Source organism: Pocillopora verrucosa, chromosome 4, assembly GCF_036669915.1.
Source record: "Pocillopora verrucosa isolate sample1 chromosome 4, ASM3666991v2, whole genome shotgun sequence".
NCBI lineage: Eukaryota > Metazoa > Cnidaria > Anthozoa > Scleractinia > Pocilloporidae > Pocillopora > Pocillopora verrucosa.
In genome coordinates this window covers 1,227,836-1,249,255 of record NC_089315.1, presented here as the reverse complement: position 1 = coordinate 1,249,255, position 21,420 = coordinate 1,227,836, and the positions used below count along the sequence as shown (strand labels likewise).

At 36.5% G+C, this 21,420-nt stretch overlaps 4 protein-coding genes across 4 annotated transcripts in view; 3 read left to right on the top strand and 1 right to left on the bottom strand.

Moving 5' to 3' along the window:
• Window positions 1–15: 15 nt before the first annotated feature.
• Window positions 16–3,372, top strand: LOC131793515 (uncharacterized). Its single transcript, XM_059110931.2, has 3 exons — window positions 16–73; window positions 754–1,266; window positions 2,008–3,372. The coding sequence occupies exons 2-3, from the start codon at window positions 787–789 to the stop codon at window positions 2,986–2,988; spliced, it is 1,461 nt and encodes a 486-aa protein (XP_058966914.2). The 5' UTR covers window positions 16–73; window positions 754–786; the 3' UTR covers window positions 2,989–3,372.
• A 4,793-nt stretch (window positions 3,373–8,165) lies between these two features.
• On the top strand, window positions 8,166–16,811 carry LOC131792076 (zinc finger MYND domain-containing protein 19). Its single transcript, XM_059109445.2, has 10 exons — window positions 8,166–8,325; window positions 9,309–9,368; window positions 10,000–10,106; window positions 10,782–10,846; window positions 11,531–11,609; window positions 12,053–12,152; window positions 13,276–13,336; window positions 13,874–13,932; window positions 15,085–15,150; window positions 15,513–16,811. Exons 1-10 carry the CDS (start codon window positions 8,269–8,271, stop codon window positions 15,591–15,593), a joined length of 735 nt encoding a protein of 244 aa, XP_058965428.1. The 5' UTR covers window positions 8,166–8,268; the 3' UTR covers window positions 15,594–16,811.
• A 752-nt stretch (window positions 16,812–17,563) lies between these two features.
• LOC131792138 (NF-kappa-B inhibitor-like protein 1) lies at window positions 17,564–18,825 on the bottom strand. The gene is given in 2 exon segments (XM_059109514.2): window positions 17,564–18,272; window positions 18,274–18,825. Coding segments are annotated over 2 exon segments (1,089 nt in total). The 5' UTR covers window positions 18,708–18,825; the 3' UTR covers window positions 17,564–17,617.
• A 482-nt stretch (window positions 18,826–19,307) lies between these two features.
• Window positions 19,308–21,420, top strand: part of LOC131793516 (endothelial differentiation-related factor 1 homolog) — a 5,223-nt gene continuing 3,110 nt past the window's right edge. Inside the window, exons 1-3 of the mRNA XM_066165473.1 lie at window positions 19,308–19,470; window positions 20,302–20,353; window positions 21,126–21,203. Coding sequence (XP_066021570.1) covers window positions 19,393–19,470; window positions 20,302–20,353; window positions 21,126–21,203 — 208 coding nt within the window. The 5' untranslated portion in view covers window positions 19,308–19,392. The remainder of the gene's footprint in view (window positions 19,471–20,301; window positions 20,354–21,125; window positions 21,204–21,420) is intronic.

Here is a 21,420-nt window from a genome sequence, read left to right as displayed (position 1 = left end):
ACTGCCAGTTACGAATGACGTCATCCTAAATCCTCTCAAAGGAGCGACTTCGCACTTCTGAGGTAGTGTCGAGGTAAGCTGCCATCTGATCTAATGAATGAGATTGTGGAATTTCCACTAGCAATCAAAATGATTTGTTCTTAACACTGATTTATGGCTCAGTAGTGATGAAGCATTGAATGTATTGAATGTTCCAGAGGCGGAAGTATGCGATTGGTATTACTTACCTACGTCCACACTCCCTTCAGCATATTAATGTCTTCTTAACACTTGTTAAACAGCAAATTAAAGATGAAATTCGCAATTATTTTAACATTTTCATAAGGTTCTTAGGTTTAATGTAAGAAATTAATTATTAGTCAAGATAAGTTTGGGCCGAATGGCGAGGATTATCAAGGTAGTTTCAGAAAATTAGAGGCTAGGTCTAAGATAACTTCCGATGACCAAGGCTTCTAGCAAAAACATGTTTGTTCAATTTTCTTAGGGAATACTTCATTGCATTTGTTTTGTTTCCGCTATTAATTGCTTTGTTAAATCAATATATTTTGTATCTTTACTGCCCAGAGGATTTGTTTGTGGTACAAGATTTAGAATGTATGGTTTCCATATAGATATAGATATATATATATATATATATATATATATATATGTATTTATATATGTATCTGTGTGTGTTGTTGTTGTTGTTGTTGTTGTTGTTGTTGCTAATGAGGGTCTCTAATAAGTTTCAATCATTTTATTGTTTGATGTCAGAAGTGTAACCACAAAGGAAAGCAGTGGTGATCAATGTATAAGAGAGAGGTGCACATGGCCTGTCCATTGAAGTTTACTGTTCTCTTTGTCTTCAAATTCTACATTTTTGGTATTGTGGAATGTGCAAACAACACAAATGTTATCAGCCATTGCATCGATAAAAAGCCATGTATTGGAACTTATGGAGACATATATAATGCTTTGGCTTCAGGGGAGAACAGCTTTAACATTCGAGCAGCATTGTATCCAGTAAAGAAGCCTTCTTCTGTACGTGTCTTTGTGAATGTATATGGACTTAATGGAACACAGAGTCCTAGATCAAATGCATGCAAATACACTTGGAGTACAAATTGCCTATTTGTTGCATTACCTGCAGCTGTCCTGCAGGTCATGTCTCTTGGTTCAATAATAGTGAGTCCTCGCACACAGCATCTAGATATAACCCTGCCATCCTTTTGCTGTAAAGTTTCTGAGGACAGGAGAGAAAAGATGATCGAGGATGTTATAGCTGAGGTAAGTGTAAATCTGCTGGAGGATGTGAATTTCCTTGCTTCATCTGAGAACAATATAGTTAAGGTATAAGAACTCCTGGTTTGTTTATTGAACCAAAATAAATCAAAGATTCTTTAAGTCATATCTTCTAAATGAATTTTTGAATGAATAAAAAGTTAATTCACTTGAATCACACAAAATAATATAGAGCTATAGCCAACCTTAAAGTGGACCTGCAGATGTTATTTTTCACACGTCCAATCACAATCACTGAATGTTAATCCTTGTGGAAAGGGACACACACTTGGATTGGTGGATTGGAACTTATTTCCCTCAAGTTCTATTAAAACAATATGAAAAGGTGTCTCAAAAATAACCGGTACACAGCATCAAACAAGCCAAAATGCAAGTTAGTACATTACATAAAATCAAATAGTTCAGGTGCTATAAACAATTGTTCTCTTAAAAAAAGAACCGCAATGCTGCTGACCTTAAAACAAAATCAGCTTTACAACATATGACTTGTGTGGCTCAAAATGGCAATAGCTAGAGCAGCTTACTTAATATACCATTGGCTTCTTCCTATGATTGCATAGACTATTGGAAAATCAGAAAAAATAACTTATTGTGTGATTTCCATTTTTGAGATTATTCAAGCAGCTTTTCAGCATAGCTGTTAACAGGGATGTGTATTACACTTATTGTTATTTCAAAATGGTGTATTAACTTTATATACCACTTTTTATGCTGTCTGATTTATAGCTCCAAGACTTGGCGGTGAGTCCAGCAAAACCAGATCCAAGGCTGAACACAGCTGAATGTGTCATTAAGGATCATGACCCAAAAATACTGGATACAGGACGCAGTGGTTTAATATATTCAATGTTATTCTGCTCTTTTATATCTGTCATGCTACTGGGTCCATTACTAGCTTACTTTATCTTGGAGTATTTGAAGAGTTCTCCTGGGGAGACCAGCAGGTTTTGTTGTTGGGAGGAAAAGCCAGTAGTTTATGCAGCAAATTTAACTGTTGTTGTTATGCTGCTAATAGAAATTGTAATTATTATTTACTCCTTTATCAAAAGTTACAATATAGGGCTTCCCATGATATTTATATTAATAATCACTGCTGAGGGTCCTGCAATTGTCTCCATTTTAAAATTGAAAAAGTATATACGAGGCAACAGTGGTAACAAAGGAGGTAATGGAGGTAACCTGGGCCCTCATGGCAGAGTCAAAGACACCATGAAAAGGATCATTGCATTTTTCAGGAGTTCAATCTATTACATATGGGTAAATTTAGTCCTATACCATTTTTTCTGGCTGCTTATAGGCATAATGATAACCCCAACCTGGGGGTTAACTGTTTTTTTGGTAATCTTGGTATTTATCATCGTCTTTTTTTCTGCACTATGGCATCTTTTTAAACAAGCAAATCTTCAAGCATATATATTCTCTGGGTTTTGTTTCTTTGGCTGTTGTTGTGCTGCTGTTGTTCCATTATTAGCAGGGAACTCATTTTATGGAAGGGAAACTGCGGATGACATTATAAAGGTGGTGCTGTTGTATATTATCACTTACTTGGTTCCCAAGATGCTAAAGTTTAATGAGTCACAAACCTCAGGGCCCACCACTAACAGGGATAAGTCTCCAGCGCCAAATGCTGAAAATAGGTTTGAGCTCCAAAAACCAGGAATGCGAGAAGGTGAGCAAAGAGGTTTGCTCACGAACACTTTAGGATAGACTCAGGCATTATCACCTCCGCTGTTATTTGGAAAATGAGCACTCCTTCCTTAGGAGGTTGAAAACTGAATCCAAGATAACGTTAGATGTTAGGTTGACTGCACTGCTACTGGGAGTAATTTGAAAGTTATAAATTAGTCAAGTTAGTGATTTATGATTGCTAAAAACAAATCAGCTATGCAGAAAATATGATCAGTGTAACTTGGGCCAACTGTGAGCTACCTAAGCGAAGAACCTGGTAGGCTATGTAAGTAACATTAGAGTTATAGGCTATAAACTGTGTAAGTAACGACATTTTTTACAGCGATCTAGGTAAGCTACTTAGTAAAATATAAGGTGAACTGTAAGAATTATAACCTACCCATTAATTTTCGTGCGATTTCATTGCCTGGTTACTTTACGTCACGTGGTGCAAAATCACCGGACAGTTATCACGAAATAATTCCCGTCTACGTCGATATTTGTCCTCCGATTATTTCCGTCGAAAAGAAACAAAGCCAGCGGAACCAAAAGTCACTTAAGAACTTTACTTTTTCATCTTTATTACTTTTTACAATAAAGTTCGGATATAACGCGCGCTGTCATTGGTTGAAAGAGCTTGTTTTATCGAAGTACAAAACACAGAGCTAAGCTAAAGCTGTCACGCCATCTTCTAAATTGTACTATGTCCGACCATTTTCCGAACTTCTCTCTAGCTTTTTTTCGTTAATTGAAAATGACATTTTCGGAACAAGCGAGCCAGGAAGTAGCAATAGAAAAATGAAACCAAGGTTTGCGAACATGCCTAGCGCCGTAATTTACTTTACTATAACGTGAACAGAGACGAGAATCCTAAAAGAGAAAACGAAATGGACTGTCAGAGTTTAGAAGGTTTTCACGCTCAGTTAGATTGGAAACTTACGAACGGTTATAAAATTAAACACAGCTAACCACCGTATGGCATATAAAGTTTCACGTTCAAAAACAGAACAGGAATGATGAAAATGTAACCAAACTAAAATTCATATCTAAAAATTCATACATAATTAAAATTTGTTTTGAAAGTGGTAAGAAATGCATGGGGAATTTGACGGGTTATTAATTATACAACAGTTGAAGAAGCCTTGACTGTACTCTGTTCTGTTGTAAAGCACTTAGGAAGCTGTTAAAACACTTAAATAAGTAGGGAGAAACACTCGACTAAATCTTGTGTTTCCTCATACACTTTTCGTGCTCTAACCGCTTCCTCCCTGCGTTACAACAACAGAGCACAGTCAAGGCGTCCTTATTTGTGAAACATGGAAGAAAAAACCAACTCTTTTGTAGAGTTCAGTGATACTGACATTAAAATGCTGACTTCAAATGCTGCTCCGGAATGTACAAAGAAGTCAACAAAATTTTTGGTAAGGAAACGAACGGGAGGGTTATAGGAAAAAGTTAAACCACCCACACACTTATTGGTATGTCTGCTATTAATATAATAAGCTTAGAGAATGCCCTAAAACTTTCCATTTTCCCTCAAAGCTTTACCTCGCGGACATATGTTCATGTCTCAGCCGCGGACATTATAAGCTAACGTATACCAGCCGCCTGAATTTTAATTTTTAATGTTTTGCCTTTAGAGCTTCATGGAGGGGGTCAAGTGCAGCTTTGGACCCACCCTCAGCTCTTCCCTCCCAGTTGGGTCCAATGAACCGAACTTTGAGATGTATTAAGTAACAATTAGTAGCTACTCAGTGGGCTCTGAGGATACAGAACATGAATGTTCTTCAGAATGGAAGAAGTCCAATTAACCCATTGACTTAAACATTGAATCTCCTTTTAATGCTTGTCATTTGACAGCGAAGATCTTTGAACAAAACTTTTCCCATTGGTCTGCCAAATGTACAAGTGTGCTATAAAGCTTCTCTTGAGGAGAAAATCCCTTGTGACTCAAACTTCTTCAACAACGAGTCAAAGAAGGGAAAAAATAGTCATACTTAGCTTGAAGTTCAGACAAAATAAATATGCAGTTACATGCACGACGGTCTTCGCCAAACTAGAGGGACTGCTCGTCAGGTTAATTGAAAGATTACAATGGAGCGAGACCCAACTGCTCGTAGATAATAAGGTAAAGTACGCCAAGGTGAGGTATGTGATATTTTCTGTTGCCCAAACGTCAAATTATCTTTCAGTTGAGAAAAAGTGATTTCAAACATCACTGACAAACATCATTTTGATAAAGCAGCTCACGTAGAAATCTCTATCCTTACGAAAAGAAATACGATAAAATCTGCTTAACTTCAGTGATGGCATCTCACCTGAGTCTTCGTCACAAAATTGTTTATTCTTAACCATGTCATTTATTCACTTTGCGACATTGCCACACATCATTTCATGTACCTCTGATCAAATGCACTTACATCGTTGGGAATGCTACAACAGTTTGGCTAGTAAGCCAGAGCAAGAGTTCTAACAAGGGAGCAGCTTAAGGTCTCTTGACTTGGGTAAATGTCCGAGCAAAGGTTAAAACTTTTTGATCAAGAATCTTTTAAGCCTTGTTGTGATAGTGTGATTAGAGGAGCTGGAGGTTCGTGATACCCGCCAGATCAGAATTAATCAACCAACGAAGGTGTTCAACAGAGCTGGTGGATCCAGGAGACACTCAGGAACTCCCTGAGATGCTGCTAAGGTCTCCTCCTCGGGCAGACTCTCAGCTGAAGTGGGAAGTACCTCCTCACCATGTGACTGCACCTGTTGTACTGGCTCATTAGCCTTTTGGCTCCAGTTTCCGAATCATGTGATGGTTTCTTCGGACGTTGCTTTTAGGCGTGTTAATCAATAAGGGATCTTGAATTCTCGTGATTTTTTACCAATAGGCATTATGTGCAAATCTGGTATCCAGGAGATAGCTGTTCACACTCTACATACGATTTTCAGTTTGCAGCCGATGCAGTCGGTTATTCTGGGAAGAATCCATTAGCTTGGGGTCTATCCCCGTAGAATAAGTTGCAGAGCCGTCGTATGAGTCAAAGCCTTTCTTTTTTATTTGTACATGATAACATTCCACAACTTTCCTAGACCGACTGGTGCGGCCTTGTGACACTGGTTCAAGTTCGTCTGAAGGTTGTTTCTAGAGGATAACAAACATTAAAATAAATTCTTCAATAATTAGTTTGACTGAACAGAGGAAATGACTTAGAGACCGTGCATATACGCGAACAATGAAAAACAGTACGATAAGTTATCGATAAGCCAATTAGGTGTTACATATTACAACTGGAATCAAAATTACGCGAAAAAAGGGGAAAAAAGCAACAACAAATGAAACTAAAAAGATTATAATTTTCTAAATTTGTCAGTTAGAGTATAGACGTCAACATAAGTATCCTATCGCATCAAAATGTTTAGCAGCTGTCTGTGCAATAGTCCTAAATTTATACTTAGATAGAGAACAAAGACAGATGGGAATACTATTCCAGATCCTTGCACCCAGTCTTGAAAAAGAATCTTTCACATGTTCTGTTCTCAAATGTTTAAGATAGAGACTACCAGTCGCTGAAGACCCTGTATAACAGCATTGTTTTTCTGATGAATAACTAAATAATTCTGCAATGTTATGAGGCGGAGAGCACGTTTTTGCAAAATCAACACATTTTCCAAACTTGATCGAGCACCTTGGCCCCAGACTGCAACCCCATAAGACAAGTAAGGTTGAATTAGAGATCGATATATGTTAAGCAATGCAGCTTGTGGGACAAAATGTCTCAATCTTGATAATATGCCTAAAGATTTGCTAATTTCAGATGAAATAAATGTGTTGAGTCCAAGATAATTTTTAATCGATGAGGACACCAAAGTATTTTATATTTTTTTTTTCGTTTCAAAGAGACGAGGGGACTGGCACTATACTCAAAGATATTTATGTTTACTTCATAATCAACACATTTTGTTACGTTTTGAATATAACAAAGTTAGATTTTTGACGTTAAGAGATAACTTATTTACAATCAGCCACTTTTTGTCTTTTGTCAGCTATGCCCTTTTCTTATGCCGTTCATTTAGCAATGGTTACAGCGCAGCTATCAGTCCATAGGCTGCCGGCAAGAATAGTTAGGTTGACTCTGGACACTATCTCCAGAACTGCTTGAATAAAATAATTCTGCTATCACCAAAAACGGTTCTTCCCTCCTACATGCTCCACTCTTTTAGTGACTTCTGATGTCTAATTCTTTTTCAGCTTCAAGACCTTGCTGTGATTCCTGGCTCTCGAGATCCACGTTTGAATTTTGCTGAATCTGTCACAGAAGGGCACACCAGAAAAATTTCCGTACCCCGTTCGAACTAGGTGCTTTCCACCTGAACAAGAACTAATTACCCAGTAACAAAGAGAGCATCAACTTCTTTCATGTTCCAGCTCAGCTGGGGAATATAAGTGAACGAGGCCACACGGTTTTTTTCTTGCACTGCGACCGGTTTTCTCTACTTTAAAATCATTAACAGCCCTTCAGAGTTAGAAGATCATGAAGTATGAAAAGGTAGAAATTTGTTGCTTTTCAGGAGAAACAGTTTCCAACCACAAATGGAAGCATCGTTTTGCTTTTGATTCCTATCTTTTAGTTTATCTTTCTTGTAAACTTCGAGCCAAAATCAGTTTATATTTTTTCCTTTTGATACCAACTCTCTCCAGAGTAAAGGGGGTAAGTATCTAAAGAAACTGTGGTGTCCAAAGTAAGTGGACTTCAAAAAAGAATCGCGAATATCATGAATAAGAACTGTGCAGTTATCATTAGAGTCTTTGAGGAAATTTAATTTCTGAGAGTCGATTAGGGGTACTCTGAAGAGATCGGTGGCTCTCAAATGACATGCCAGTAAAACGCGACACAATTTTTACCATTCTTCCGTTTAACGACTTATTGAAAGTGGTTTTGGTGAATGCTCGACTGAATTAAAGGCAAATGAATACAGAGATAGGTTTCCCAAAAAAATGTGGTGCCGCGTCGGTGGGAGAGTATAACAGGGTAATTTTTTTATTATCAACTGAGTTGATGACATAAATTGGCCAACGTAAAGAGTTTAAAAGCTCATAAAATGCAGTGGTCGTTTCCTCTTTTCTCGTTCCTTTCTCAGACTCTTGCTAAAGAGACCCTCGCGAGTTGCCCTCGCGCATGTTCTCCTTGTGCCGGGTTACCAAGCTGTATATAGCGTCGCTGATCAACCGCTGATCAAGGTGGCGATAAAAATCGTAGTACTTCGAATTCGCCATGTTTTAGCCTTGTTGTAGTGATTTGTATTGCGGTGTGGGAAACCCCATTCTATGGAATGATGCAAGCAGGACAAAAGCTGGGGATTGTGTACATCGGAAAGGCTGGTGGCAAGGTCTGTGCGGAAACGTTTCGACTGGTTTCATTTACTTACCTGTATTTGATCGGATCAAGAACTACGAGTTGATTTGTAATCTTGCAATTTAATTTGTTGATGTTCTCATGATCAGTTATTTCAGTCGTCTCGTAAGCGGTTCACTTGTTTGATTTTTCATGTGCAGAGTGCAGCCTATGTTAAAGAATCTTTATATCTATTAATAAATTCACTCTTAGGAAATGTAGTGCGAATTAATTGATGTATAGTTAAGAGTGTAACTAAATTATTCCTGACATGCAGGTGAAAGGGGAACCCTTTTCAGCTGAAAAATTTAAGTCTCATTTGTTGGTGAAGTCTCATGTAAGATTTACAGCGCCCACAAGGCTTAGAGGAGGGATTTACAGTATTCAGTGACATCCTCTGGGGGGAGTTTTCGCTGAGGAATCTCTTCAGTTACTCATTGCTATTATTATTATTACTATCAATTTCATGGTTCTCTATTTCGATCTACATGTGTTGAAAATCAGCCTGATAGGAGGAAATAATGGACTCTAACAAAGCGAATAATATATCAATGTGTTGTAATGTAAACTTGTAAATGGAATTCCATACTTCTTGAGGTTTCGTTACTGTACACATGATGAAAACTACTGTTGGGCTGCAGAGCTTATCATAAATTTTAATGGCCCAAGGCACCAAGGAGGTAAAGATGCAGCATAAAAAATCCACATAGCAGAATAATTCCCCCAGTTTGCTCTTTTGTAGGTTATCTTTGGTAGTTAGTACAGATCCAATCTCTGGGGCCACTCTGCTAGAAAAGACCATTTTTTATTGCTTAAATCTTCATCACTCATTTGATGCATTTTCTGAATGTTTTGTTAATAAGCACTATGACAGGATGTGAATTACCTTTTGTTAACTCATAACAATTTTTTTGTGCTTTAACATCACTCAAATTTTTTTGTCCTACTCCTTGTTTTTCTTCATACCATCCTTTGTAGCACAAATATTCTCTTCTTGACGAAAAAGATGTTCATCTAGTGAAAAAGTTTCGATTTGAGGTGGGTGATTTCAATTTTCTCTTCCCACACTAACTCAGTGAAACCTTACAGTGTTTATCAATTCTTTTTTTGTGTTGCCAATGCAAGGTTCATCCAAAATCAAGGGTCTGTGCATTAAGTTATGGACCTCATTTTTTCAGCTGATATTTATAGCAGTAAGGAAAAGCATTCAGACTATAAATCCAAGGGGTAAGTAAACAGGGGTCTGTAACTTACAGTGGTGACCAAGGTAACGAGATTGGTACAAAATTTAATCTATCTCTTGATTCAAATAGACAGGAAGAAATCAAATCAAACAAACTTTTGAATTTAGCAGGCCATACAGTGAAATACTGCCTGCTAAATTGACCTACCATATTGCAGATTTTAATTGAGAGATATAATCTGCTACATTATTGTTTGTTGTTTTGTAACTGGAAATGCAAAACATAGTCATTTTAAGCAAAGACGCTTAATATTCAAAGATGCTCATGTGCCTGTAAGGTGTCTCTGAAAAATGACTTATTAATACTTGATTTGCATTTGAAAATTTTACATAGCATCATGCTACTACAATTGTATGATGTATGGATTCCTTTTCCCTGTTTTTAATTTGTGGATTTACGGTAAAAGCTTTGTATTGTTTCATCAGGCAAAAGTTGATGTCAATAAAGATGGTAATGGTGCTAACATCTTTGCATATGCATTTGACTTGTCAAGAGAAGGAACAAGTGGATGCTATTTCCATGAATATATTTGGTAAGGAAGTGTTTTGTTGCCTCTCTGACTAGCCCTTAAGAGAGAATGTTTTCCAATCATTAAATAAACAAGAATGTTGTTAAATAGTAGTGAATCTTGCCTTTTTTGTTTAATAAAGGTAACTCACCCTTGAATAACTTATGAATTCTAAGGCTTGGCATTTGTCTGGCAAAAATTCTGAGAACAGTAGTCTAATTTAATAAGTACATGTATAAAGAAACGATAAATAAATAATTAGTTCAGTTAACTGAAAGGGACCTTAAGGCATTTACAACTACACACTTCCAATAGTGAAACATTACCTTAGATGAACATGTGAAATCTGTTGTCTAAAGTAAAGTGGTGTAATGATACATACCTGTGACTTTATTGCACCATATTATTTGTATGTGCAAAACCATGACTGGTCTTCATAGAGATAATCATGACAATATGATAATGGCTGTATATATTGAAAGTTCATAATTTGAAAGTATTTTTCTAACAATCAAAACAATGTAGAATGTAATGGAAAGTCATGGAAGAGCTTATGATGGATTTTTTTATGCACTGTCTGATCTAAACAGGATGTAAAGCTTAGGGTGAAGTTTGAATGACCAGAATCATTTCATTTGTTTATCTTCTGTAAACACTTAATTTTTACATTTAATACCTTTGTTCTTGTTTTTACCTTAGGGAGAGACATTGTGGTGGCATAGCACCTGGCTTTAGAGTTTGTCACAAAAATGGTGTAACAGTTGGTAAGTTATCATTAGAAATTTTAAAAAATCATTTCTGAAACAAAACGTAAGGATAAGGAATTGCCTTTGAGTTTTCAGCATCCTGATAAAGTCATTAATTTAATGAGCACATATTAAGTTTAAAAACCCATTTGAGTCAATTCAGAGAGTGGCTATTATCATTAATTGGATTAAAGATGAATGTTATTTATCTTTAGTTATTGTTTTAATTTTACATACAAACAGTTTTTGTGCCTACTGATGTTAGAGATGTTACGGTGTTGTGTAAGTCCGTAATACTTTCTCAAAAGGTGTTTGCCACTTCCAAAGTGGCAAAGTTTTGTATAAAATACATTTGATGCACATTCAATAAATGTATTTATTCTGTCCCCAGCCTGTCAATTAACCAATGCACAAGTCTGTTCCAGTCAATGCCTCCATTTGTCACAATTTTGGCTTTGACAACAGCTGTTCATTAGCCCCTTTGGATTTTACACCATATTACTCTTTTACTGCATTACTCTACAGCTGTACAACAGTAGGCATATGCTGTCATAGACTGACTTTTATTTAATTAGTCTTCAGAAACTTCTCTTAAATGATTGTCTGTTATCATATTTTACTGTTGTGCATTGCAACTATTTGAACAGCTTTCAGGAAAATGATATGAACTTTTTCTACCTTCATCATTTTGTTATTTCACAGACAACAGATTAAATAACTTGTGTGTAGTACCATCCCCTCAAAGCAAAGACTCAAAAGTAAAGTCCAGCAGTGCTGATAGGTACAGCAGATATGTCATCATCATCATCATAATTATTAAGTTATTATCATTGTTGTTATCATTATTTTGACATTAACTAAGATTTTAATGTTATGAAGTGGAAAATTGTCAATGGGAGATGACTCAAGATGTAGAGGGAGGCTTAAGCAAGCCTAATTGTGATCTCTTAGTCTTCCTCTTTCTGCTGTAAGAGTTTGAAGACAAAATTGGGAATTTTTTAAATTTGTATTTTGATTCCTGAGTTACCTCAGATGAGTAGTAAGCAACTGGGAAAGTCTTTCTTGCAATCTATTTTGGAGGACTGTCCTTATTTATCCCTTGGTGGAGCATATTTCTAGGTATCTACTTACCACAGTGTAGAACTTAACAATTGTTTGCATTTTATTTTTACTTACTAGTCATGGCAGTATAAGGGTGATTGAATACTGAATTTTACATTTCAGTGCTGGTCATAGTAATAACTGTGGGAGTGAACCTCGGGAAGACCAAAGATTATACTGGATGGCTGTGTGTAGACTGCCTCCATTTGAGGCAGAGCATGAGGTACAAGAGCAAGTCATCTGCAAACTTTTTGCTTACTGTTTTTAACCCTGTACACCATAAGATCAGTTTGCCTATTCTCCATACTGTTTTTTTTACACATTTTTTTAAGGTAATAACAAGGATAATTTTTTTCAGGTCCAATTTACAGCTACTCGTTTCAGTAGTGTTCTTAGCTGCGAGGATCCCTTAATTTCATCTCTCCACCGCAGTGCAAATATATGAATTTTCATATATCTAAAAATCATCATTCACTTGGATGTTTATTTGTACCCAATTCATCGACCAGCTCCCAGTTGGCTTGTTAGCTCAATTGGTAGAGCGCTGCACCGAGGTCATGGGTTCAAATCCCATACGGGCCTGAAATTTTTTTTCAGGTCCAATTTACAGCTACTCGTTTCAGTAGTGTTCTTAGCTGCGAGGATCCCTTAATTTCATCTCTCCACCACAGTGCAAATATATGAATTTTCATATATCTAAAAATCATCATTCACAAGGATAATTTGTTTAACAAACAAGAGCACCTTTAGTTGGTGATTATTTCCTTTATTCTTTTGACCGCAGTGTGTGATTCAGGGGTGATATTGTGAGGAGAAATTACATGCTAGTCACTCTGAGAGGTCAAATGGTTTATGGTTTAAATCTATAGATGGTAAAACATCAAGTGAAGACAGTCAGCAAAAGAGCTTATTAGTTACAAATTTTTAATTTATTAGTTGCTTTAAGGGGAAGATCAGAACCAATGAAATGACTCGTTATGGGAGTTGTTGGCTACAAAGGGTTCTTCCATTGTTAGTCAGCCTTTTGCTATGGTATTGGCTGGCTAGGGTATATTTTAGATTTATTCATATACACATGTCATGTGAAAGACATCATTAACTTGGTGAGAAGTAAAACAAGGATCATAATTCATTGATGATTGCAATAATCAACTACACCAACAGCAGTTACCCAGCATACAACATAATATTAACTATTGACTGAGTGGGAGGGCCAGGTGGGACAGTATTTGGCTTAAGTTCATAGTGTATGGGCTGAGTGGAGTGAGGTCTGTGTGTCATGACCTAGAGCTTGGTTCCTTATATCTTATTAACTTTGGACATGACTTTTATTGTTATATTCACAGCATTTTATGAATTTAAACTACAAGTGTTATAACGCAAATGGGGAACAAGTATTAGAAGAAGGTAAGAAAGTTAAATTTGTTCAATCTACAAATTCCTAATGGTCAATGATGCAGACTCACTTTTTTTTTCAATGTCTGTCTGTCTCAACATCTAAGAAGTGTTCTCCTTAGTGAGTGCCATACTTTTTATTGTATTTCAATTCAAATAATTGTGTTTTCAGTGAATTTTCCCTGGTTGACGATCATTCAAACAACTTGAAATAGTAATAGAGGCAATAATAGTGGCAGAGTGGAAATGCCAGGGAGGTTTGGGTCAGGTTAATAAAGAACTAGTTGTGACCCACCCCAAACCTCCCTCATAATTCACTCCTCAACAACTGCCACACCAGTAACCATCATAACTATGTTTTACTTACTGAAAACCTGGAACAGGCTAGCCAGTATGTGCCTTCTATTGATGTGATGAAGTGTTTATATTGTAGTTGGAATATTATGGGTACTTATTGACTACCTCAAGGAGTGAAATATCTGGATTTTGTATCATATTATGTACCATTAATATTAGAAATTTTCCTGAATTTTCTTATCTTTCTTCCAGACGATACCTTATCTTTTTATGAGTGCCACTACCCCCCTTGCTGTAAAATGGAAACTGAGGTCAGTCTTATCTCTTGATTAGTGGATCATCAAACTTAAAGCTCAGTGTCCAGTTACTGAAAATGTTACAACTGGATGTTTCTTCCCTCCTTGCTGGCCTTCCTGAGCTTATGATGATTAGTTGATTTAGTAGACAAGTTTATAATTTTTTTTATTTTTCATTTTTACATTACTTTACTTCCTTTGTTTGAGTTAAGTGTACCTCTGAGGCCTTAAAACCTTGAGCCTGTTTAGGAGTAAAATCTTCTTGTTTTGCCACTTTGTTTGACCCTTTACACCTTAACATCAGTATGCATATTCTCCATACTGTTCTCTATACATTTCCTAAGTTGCTGACAAGGAGAGTTTGTATGACAATTAAGAGCCTCCTTCATTGGTGATCAATTCCTTTATTCTTGTGACCTTAATATTTGATTCAGGGATGATGTTGTAAGGAGAAATTGGATGCTAGCCACTCTTAGGGGTTAAAACAAAAGATTTGAAAATTTATTTTGACTTGTGGCATCTTTACCTCTTTGAGCCAAATGCATGAATTTTTAGATAGAATATTTACAACTAGATTTGAAAACTTATAAACTATAAGTAATGTACACATATATCACATGTTGCCAATTCACACCCTCTGCTGAAGGCCAGATAGAACAATTTTACACCCTATGTTAAACTCAGGACTTTGCAAACCATACCATGTTTGGAAGTACATACCCATTTTTTGAGTGACAAGTAGTTCAGAACTCCACTTGAAAAATGTTCTCCTAGCTTAACCCTTTCCACTCTTATGATAGCATTCATATTCTCCACACTGATCTCTCCACATTTACTGTGGTAATGACAAGGAGAATTTGTTTGACAATCAGGAGCTTCTTAAATTGGGATTCATTTTCATTATTCTCATGACCTTAACATTTCATTCAAGGGTGATACTGTAAGGAGAAATTAGGAGCCAGACACTCTTATGCGCTTAAGGGTGAACTGCAATTATGCAATTGTGGAAAATTAATTAAACATTTTAATCAAGTTTGAGGGCTGTAGGCTGAGTTCCAATGTGCACTTTTATTTTTGAACCTCTGTCCTTACAATGTTTATTGCCCTTTTTTCGGTGCTGAGTATATGATTATTTCATTGAAATTCGTGTGTACTCTTTGGTTGTAGCTACGGGAGTTCAGTATTTGTGGACAGTGCCAGCAAGTCAGATACTGTGGACCTCTTTGTCAAGAGGTGGGTCAGTGAACAGAAAATAATTAAACAGTTTCAGTTTAAAATTTTAGAATTGTGATTTGTATAGTCCACTGTTTTACAGAATGGAAGTAAAGTAAATAGTGTCTAATAATAATTATAGTAACTAAACAAGTAATGAGAATACTCAAAATTATCAGCTAGAAGTTATTATCTTGATGTAACACCAAATTCTCATAACTAATTTACAAGGAAATGTGTAACAGCTAGAGTGGGGAATTAACTATCAAATCTTGGGAGTTAAAGGGTTAATCTGATGATGATGCCCAAACCTGATTTAAATGTGAAATGAGGCATCATGAACTTAACCACTGGATGGTAATCCTTGTGTTTGATTTCTACAGAGAGATTGGCCTTCCCACAAGAAGTACTGCAAGGAAAAGGCTCGACAGAGAATTAATTGTGACATGTTCCCTGAGCGTTAGACTGAAGTTTGATGGCTGTTTCATTAGTTACATCAACATGTATGCTTCACATGTCACATTATTATTACTTTCAACTTTTATGATATTAGAGTATCCTTAGTTTATTTTGTTGCTCAATTCTAAAGCACAAATGATTGAAGCGAACTTTAGAGACTGCACTTGTCATTTATTGTGTACTTAAAAAGGATTAACATGCATTCTCTCTAGTTTGGCTTTAGAATTCAAAAAGAGTTTGTGTTTGTAATAGGCTCAATTGGTTAGAAATAACACTATTTACATGACTGTACATGTCACTGTACTGCTCTCTTTCAAATTAGGTTTATTTATATATGCTTGTTATTTTTGAAGTATAATGCAACCTTCAATTTGACAAGTTGTAGTGTAAATCCCTTGAATTAGATATTGAAGTGAAGCTGATATATCAGGACTAATACCCTGTTCCAGGTGTTCAGTTGATGAAATGGAGCAAAATGTCAAATGGCACAACAGTAGCAGAGGAGTGAAAAAGCAAGAGAGGTCTGGGTCAGGGTCAGGTAAAGTTCATTACATGACCCAAACCTATGTCTTTCTTTCACTCCTCTGCTGCTGTAGCACTGTTTCCTATTGTGATACATTTTACTAACTGAACATCTGATACAGGCTGCATGACTAAAACCATTTTCAAGACACCTCTCTTGGTTAAAAGTTATTTATTTCCACACTCTTATCTTGAGATAAACTTTCTTAAGAAATTGCCCCTGATAATTTTCAAAACATTTGTTGTTGCACCTTTAGTGTTAAGACTCTACTTTCTTTTGACCAGACTTAATTAACAGGAAGTTTCTTTTCCTATCTTTGGGCATGGTATCCTGTTAATCTAACACAGCTCACGACAAAATGTTAATTTCAGAAGAGAAGGTGTCTTCTTGTAGCTCATGCACTTAACCCTTTCACTCCTGGGTATGGCCAAAAAGTAGTTGCTCCTTACAATATCATTATGCGATCATTCAGACAGATAAGAATAGAAATAAATGACAACTACGAGATATTATTAGAGTTAGCACCAAATTCCTAGAACTGAAATTGTAGAAAATGTATGGCAGACAAAGCAGATAATTGATATTTAGAACTTGGGAGTGAAAGAGTTAAGTATTTGTTGCTCTGTTTATTGTTTGATCCATGGTGGAACTGTACAGTTATTGAATAATGAATTAAATCACTATTGACATGTTTACATTATTTGTTCCATGTTTTGTTGTGATTTTTCATCTGATTTTGGGGTGGGGAGGGAAATGTGAGCTATGCCTTCTATTATAACATAGCCTGTCCTAGGCAATTGGTGTGTTTATATGTTTGAAAAGAGGGGGCAAGCGAGAGAAAAAACAAGGAAAGTTCACTCCTCCTTCAGAGGATGTGCCCTAAAGGAGAGAAAGCTAGAGAAAAAACAAAGCAGGTTGACTCCTCCAATGGAAACCCTGCTGAATTTCTCTTGTCTAGGCATTTTCTCACCCCTTTTACCAGAAGCATTGCTCTGTCCATCACACCTCTAATCATTTCCATGCTAATGACTGTGGAAAAGTGGCAGATCCACACCTTAAGCCTTAAGTAATGTGGGCACACCCTGATTGGCTCCTTAAACTCTTAATATCCTTTGCTATCCACCTCCAAGCAACTTGCACAGGATTGGCACCCAAAATATTGTAAAAACTGCAAGAATAAATAAGCCAAATTATCTTTTGTGCTATATTATCTCACTGTTTAAGTAACTACAGTATCAATTGTTCACTGCAGTGTCAGTGGGTATTTACCTCTCTACTTTGAGGTTTGCTAAGTCTTCACTACTAGCCACCTCCATTTTAGAGAATAGTTGTTGATTATTCTTTGCAGCATAACCTTATAACCCACAAAGGTAATCTAATATTGCTCAAGAATTCATAATACCAACTCAACAAGCCACAACTTGAGAGGAAGTTGGGGAAAACAACATCAACTATGTTTCTGAAAGTCATTTTTATTAACCATATCTACATCTGAAGCTTCCATAATTATTCAGCCTCAACCAAGGCATTTATCTCTTTAGACAGTTCATTTACTTGCTCAATTATTTTAACTCTGTCTTGTGAATCTAGCCTGTTACCACATCTTTGAAGAAATTTATCAGGATGCCATCTCACTTGCTGTTCTTTCAAAAACTTTCTTTTTTCTTCTATCGTTTTAATTTCTGACCAATTTCCCAAAAGGGCAATCATGTCTTTGGTACCACCCTTTGTGGGCCACGGTATATCAACGAACGTGAGGTTTACTGTCGAATTACTGCAGAATACTGCTGTGCAGTTGGATTCATAATCTGCTAATGATTTTGAAAGTTTCAATTTTTGACGTTCTACGGACATCCGCGTTACATAAGCTTCGTGTTCCTTCTCAAGTTGTCTAGTTCGTTCTCTCGCCTTCTGTTCGTTTTCATTTCGTAGCCGGCTTGACTTTCTTGTTTCTCTCTTCTGTTGCTTCTTCGCTTCAGTTTTTTGTCTTCTTTCGTACGTAATTCTATCAGCCCACTCATCATATGTTTCTTTCATGTTATCAATGTAATCATCCTGGCAATATTTACTGTAACTTTCTTGACTTTCTTCAAACTGTAGTTTTCTTTCCCACTCAAGATCTTCCTTCAATCTTGACTTCTCCTCGTGCTCTTTATGCCACGCTCTTCCTTTCAGCCTCTAGTTCTTCCCTTCTCTGAGCATATGCCCTTTTTAAATCCGTAAGGTACTCTCTGGGCGTTTTTTCCTCATTGTTTCTTTCGTCAAGAACATGGGGATTGTCACAGTAGTTGAGTAACGGTACAATCAGATCATTGTATGTCGAGAATCGAACTGTTTGAACAGCGAATCTCAATGCTAAGTGAATAGGCGTATTGCCATCACTGTCTGTAGCTCTTACATTGGCTCCGTTCTTCAACAAAAGTCTCATTATTGCATCATCTCCAAGAAGACAACAGGCGTGCAAAGCTGTTCGGCCCCTACGATCAACTAAGGCAGTTAAATATGAAGCTTCGTGTTTCTTGAAAAGAGATCGCACACGATGAAGTTTCCCCGTCGTTATGTAGTAGAAAAGTTTCTCTTCCGTTGACTTACCCATTAGGTCAAGTTAGATGGGAATACAACTTGAAAAATAGGGTTTTTAGAATAACAGAGAAAGCTGTTGACAACGTCGCCATGTTAGATAGCGAACCCAGGCCCTGCACGAGAGACGTCAACGCAACCTCGTTCCTAGGCTCCAAAAACAGGCTAGTGCCAAAAAAGTTACAGGTTGCGCATTTGGAATTAAATAAATACTTTTTGATTGATAGTCTTATGCCCCATTCACACCAAAGCTTAAACATGTTTAAAAGTTGTTTTGTTAAACACAGTTTAATTTTTTTTTTTTTCATAGAAACTATTTAACCGAATATTTTTGACTTGAATGTAGCACATTGGAAATGCAAGTTAGCAAGTACTTGAATCCAATGGAAAATCAAGTTTTTCAGTTCTCTGTTTATAATTTTCATTCAATGAAAACCAGTTTAACAAAACATGTTTTGCTGGTGTGAACGGGGTATTAATTTATGAAAAAGAAGTTAATAAATTTACCAATCCATTGTTGCCAAGTCTGTTGCAATAGTTGCATGGAGGATGACAGTTACGAGCCCGCTGTATATCAGCCAGCGTTTGAAGATAACGCATGCTCAGTTCCACTCAATCTTGTTTTGGTCTATTTCATTTCACGAGGTAACTCTTTGGCTAAATATTTCTCGATTTCTACAGGAACACTCGACAGAGTAGAAATGGCAGAATCCGACTGGGACTCAGTAACTTACTTGCGAAAGAAAACACCTAGAGCAGCAGAACTGAAATCTAAACAGGTATCTGATTCCTTAATATTATTATTATGATAATGCAAGTGAAAAGTGAAAGAATGGAAGATTTTGGTAAAGTAAGCTAGCTTACATCAGAAAAAGCAATCACTGTATTTATCTGAGAACTTGCATAGTCGTTCATTTCATATACTTCGTTACAATGATGTGAAACCCATAGCTTAGACAATGAAAACTGGATTGTAAACCGCTGGGACAAGCATGCAACAACTCTCACCGATCCAGAGTGTAGTGGGGTACTGTCCTAAAATTGCCATATGATTTTGGGTTACCCCACGGATTTTTATCTTGGAACTCCTGATCTAGAACTTGCTGCCATATTTGAGTGATTAAATTATATGGGATGTGTTGTGCAAACATAGATTAAATAATTGTACATGAAAAAATCCATAACCTGTTTACCATGAATTAATTCAAACACATGTAAGAACTTTCAACTTTTCATTAATTTCCATCTAAAAAAGAAAGTTGGGTTAAAAAATCCCAAAGCAATTACACTCACGCCAGATTATACGCAACTTGTAAAAGACGATTTCTCAATAATAAACAGATATAATCCTATACAGCATAAATATATGAATATTAAAGTTGACACTTATAAAAGCTCTTGAAAAGTTGGAATCTTTGGAACTCTAAATCCTTAAAATTCTGTTGAGATCTTTTCCATTTTGGCTGCAAATGTGTTCTGAGGAGATCCAAGTTTACTGACCAATTTAGCCCCAACCTACTCAAAAGTCACAATACCTGAGATAGTTTCTAGCCAGATTTACCTGTAATTAAATGGTTATGTTCAAACAATGTTTTTTTGGTGCCTTTAAGGCTGTTGCACAAGCACAAAGACATGGTGGCCAGGTGGAAACATCACAAAAATGTAAGTTGAACAATTGAAAAGTTTTACTTTTGGATAAAAATGGCAACTTCATTTCTTGAATCAACCCGGAATTACTCTACTCTTTATCCTCATGAATTTCATTTAAAATTGCTCATTTTAGCTTTCAAAGAATATTGAAAACTAGAATGTGACACCATGTTGTTACAGAAGCTGAACCATGGTCTGACAGTAAACTTGTGCAACTCTGGGTCAAGAAGTCTGGGGTCAATAGTTAACTCAACCCCCAGATTTCATTGTTAATTCTCCTTACTGTATGCTATATAATCCTTATGATGTTAGTTTGGAGATTTTGATATTGGATCAACTAATAATCCCCTAATTGAGATTTTTCTTTATTCTCAATACTTGTCTGCTTGATATTGTATTGATATTATAGGGGGAAATTCTGTTTCTGTCACTCCTGGGAGCTAAAGGGTTAACTCTCTTGAGTACTGGCAAACTGTCAGGCAAGCCTTACTGGATACTGGGGGAAAAGCTTTGATGGACTAATGCTGTATCTGGGGGGAAGGGGGGGGAAGCAATATTCCAAGGAGACCAGGATGAGTTTGGGAACCATATGCACCACTTTTAATTGTGATATTTTAGAACAATGCTCAGTCACCAAAGAATGGGATGGTTTTGGGAAGTCACAGACAATGTTGGTGCACTTTTTTTCAATGGAACAGCTCAGAGCAGCTCTCCTCTGAAGTTTCCATGAAATTATATTTAATTCTAATCTTTAATAGCTTTTAAATCATTTGCTTTCAAACAGTTGGTGCTGCTTCAAACAAGCAGCATTCAGCAAATAAGGATTCTGCTAAACTGGACAGAGAAACAGAGGAGCTACATCGTAAGTTCTTCTTTGGAAATCACATGTACTAGGTAGTCTGGCAAATAGAGTTACATCAAGTATCAGGGTTCATTTTTTAAAAATGAAATAATTTTGTTACAATAAAGCTCTGCAAGTTTAGCAAGGGTAAGTGAGCCAAACCCTGGATCTTGGAGTTGGCATATAGGCTTTGGTGTGGTGTCTGTGTTACACAGTCCTCACCACCCTTGTCTGAGAG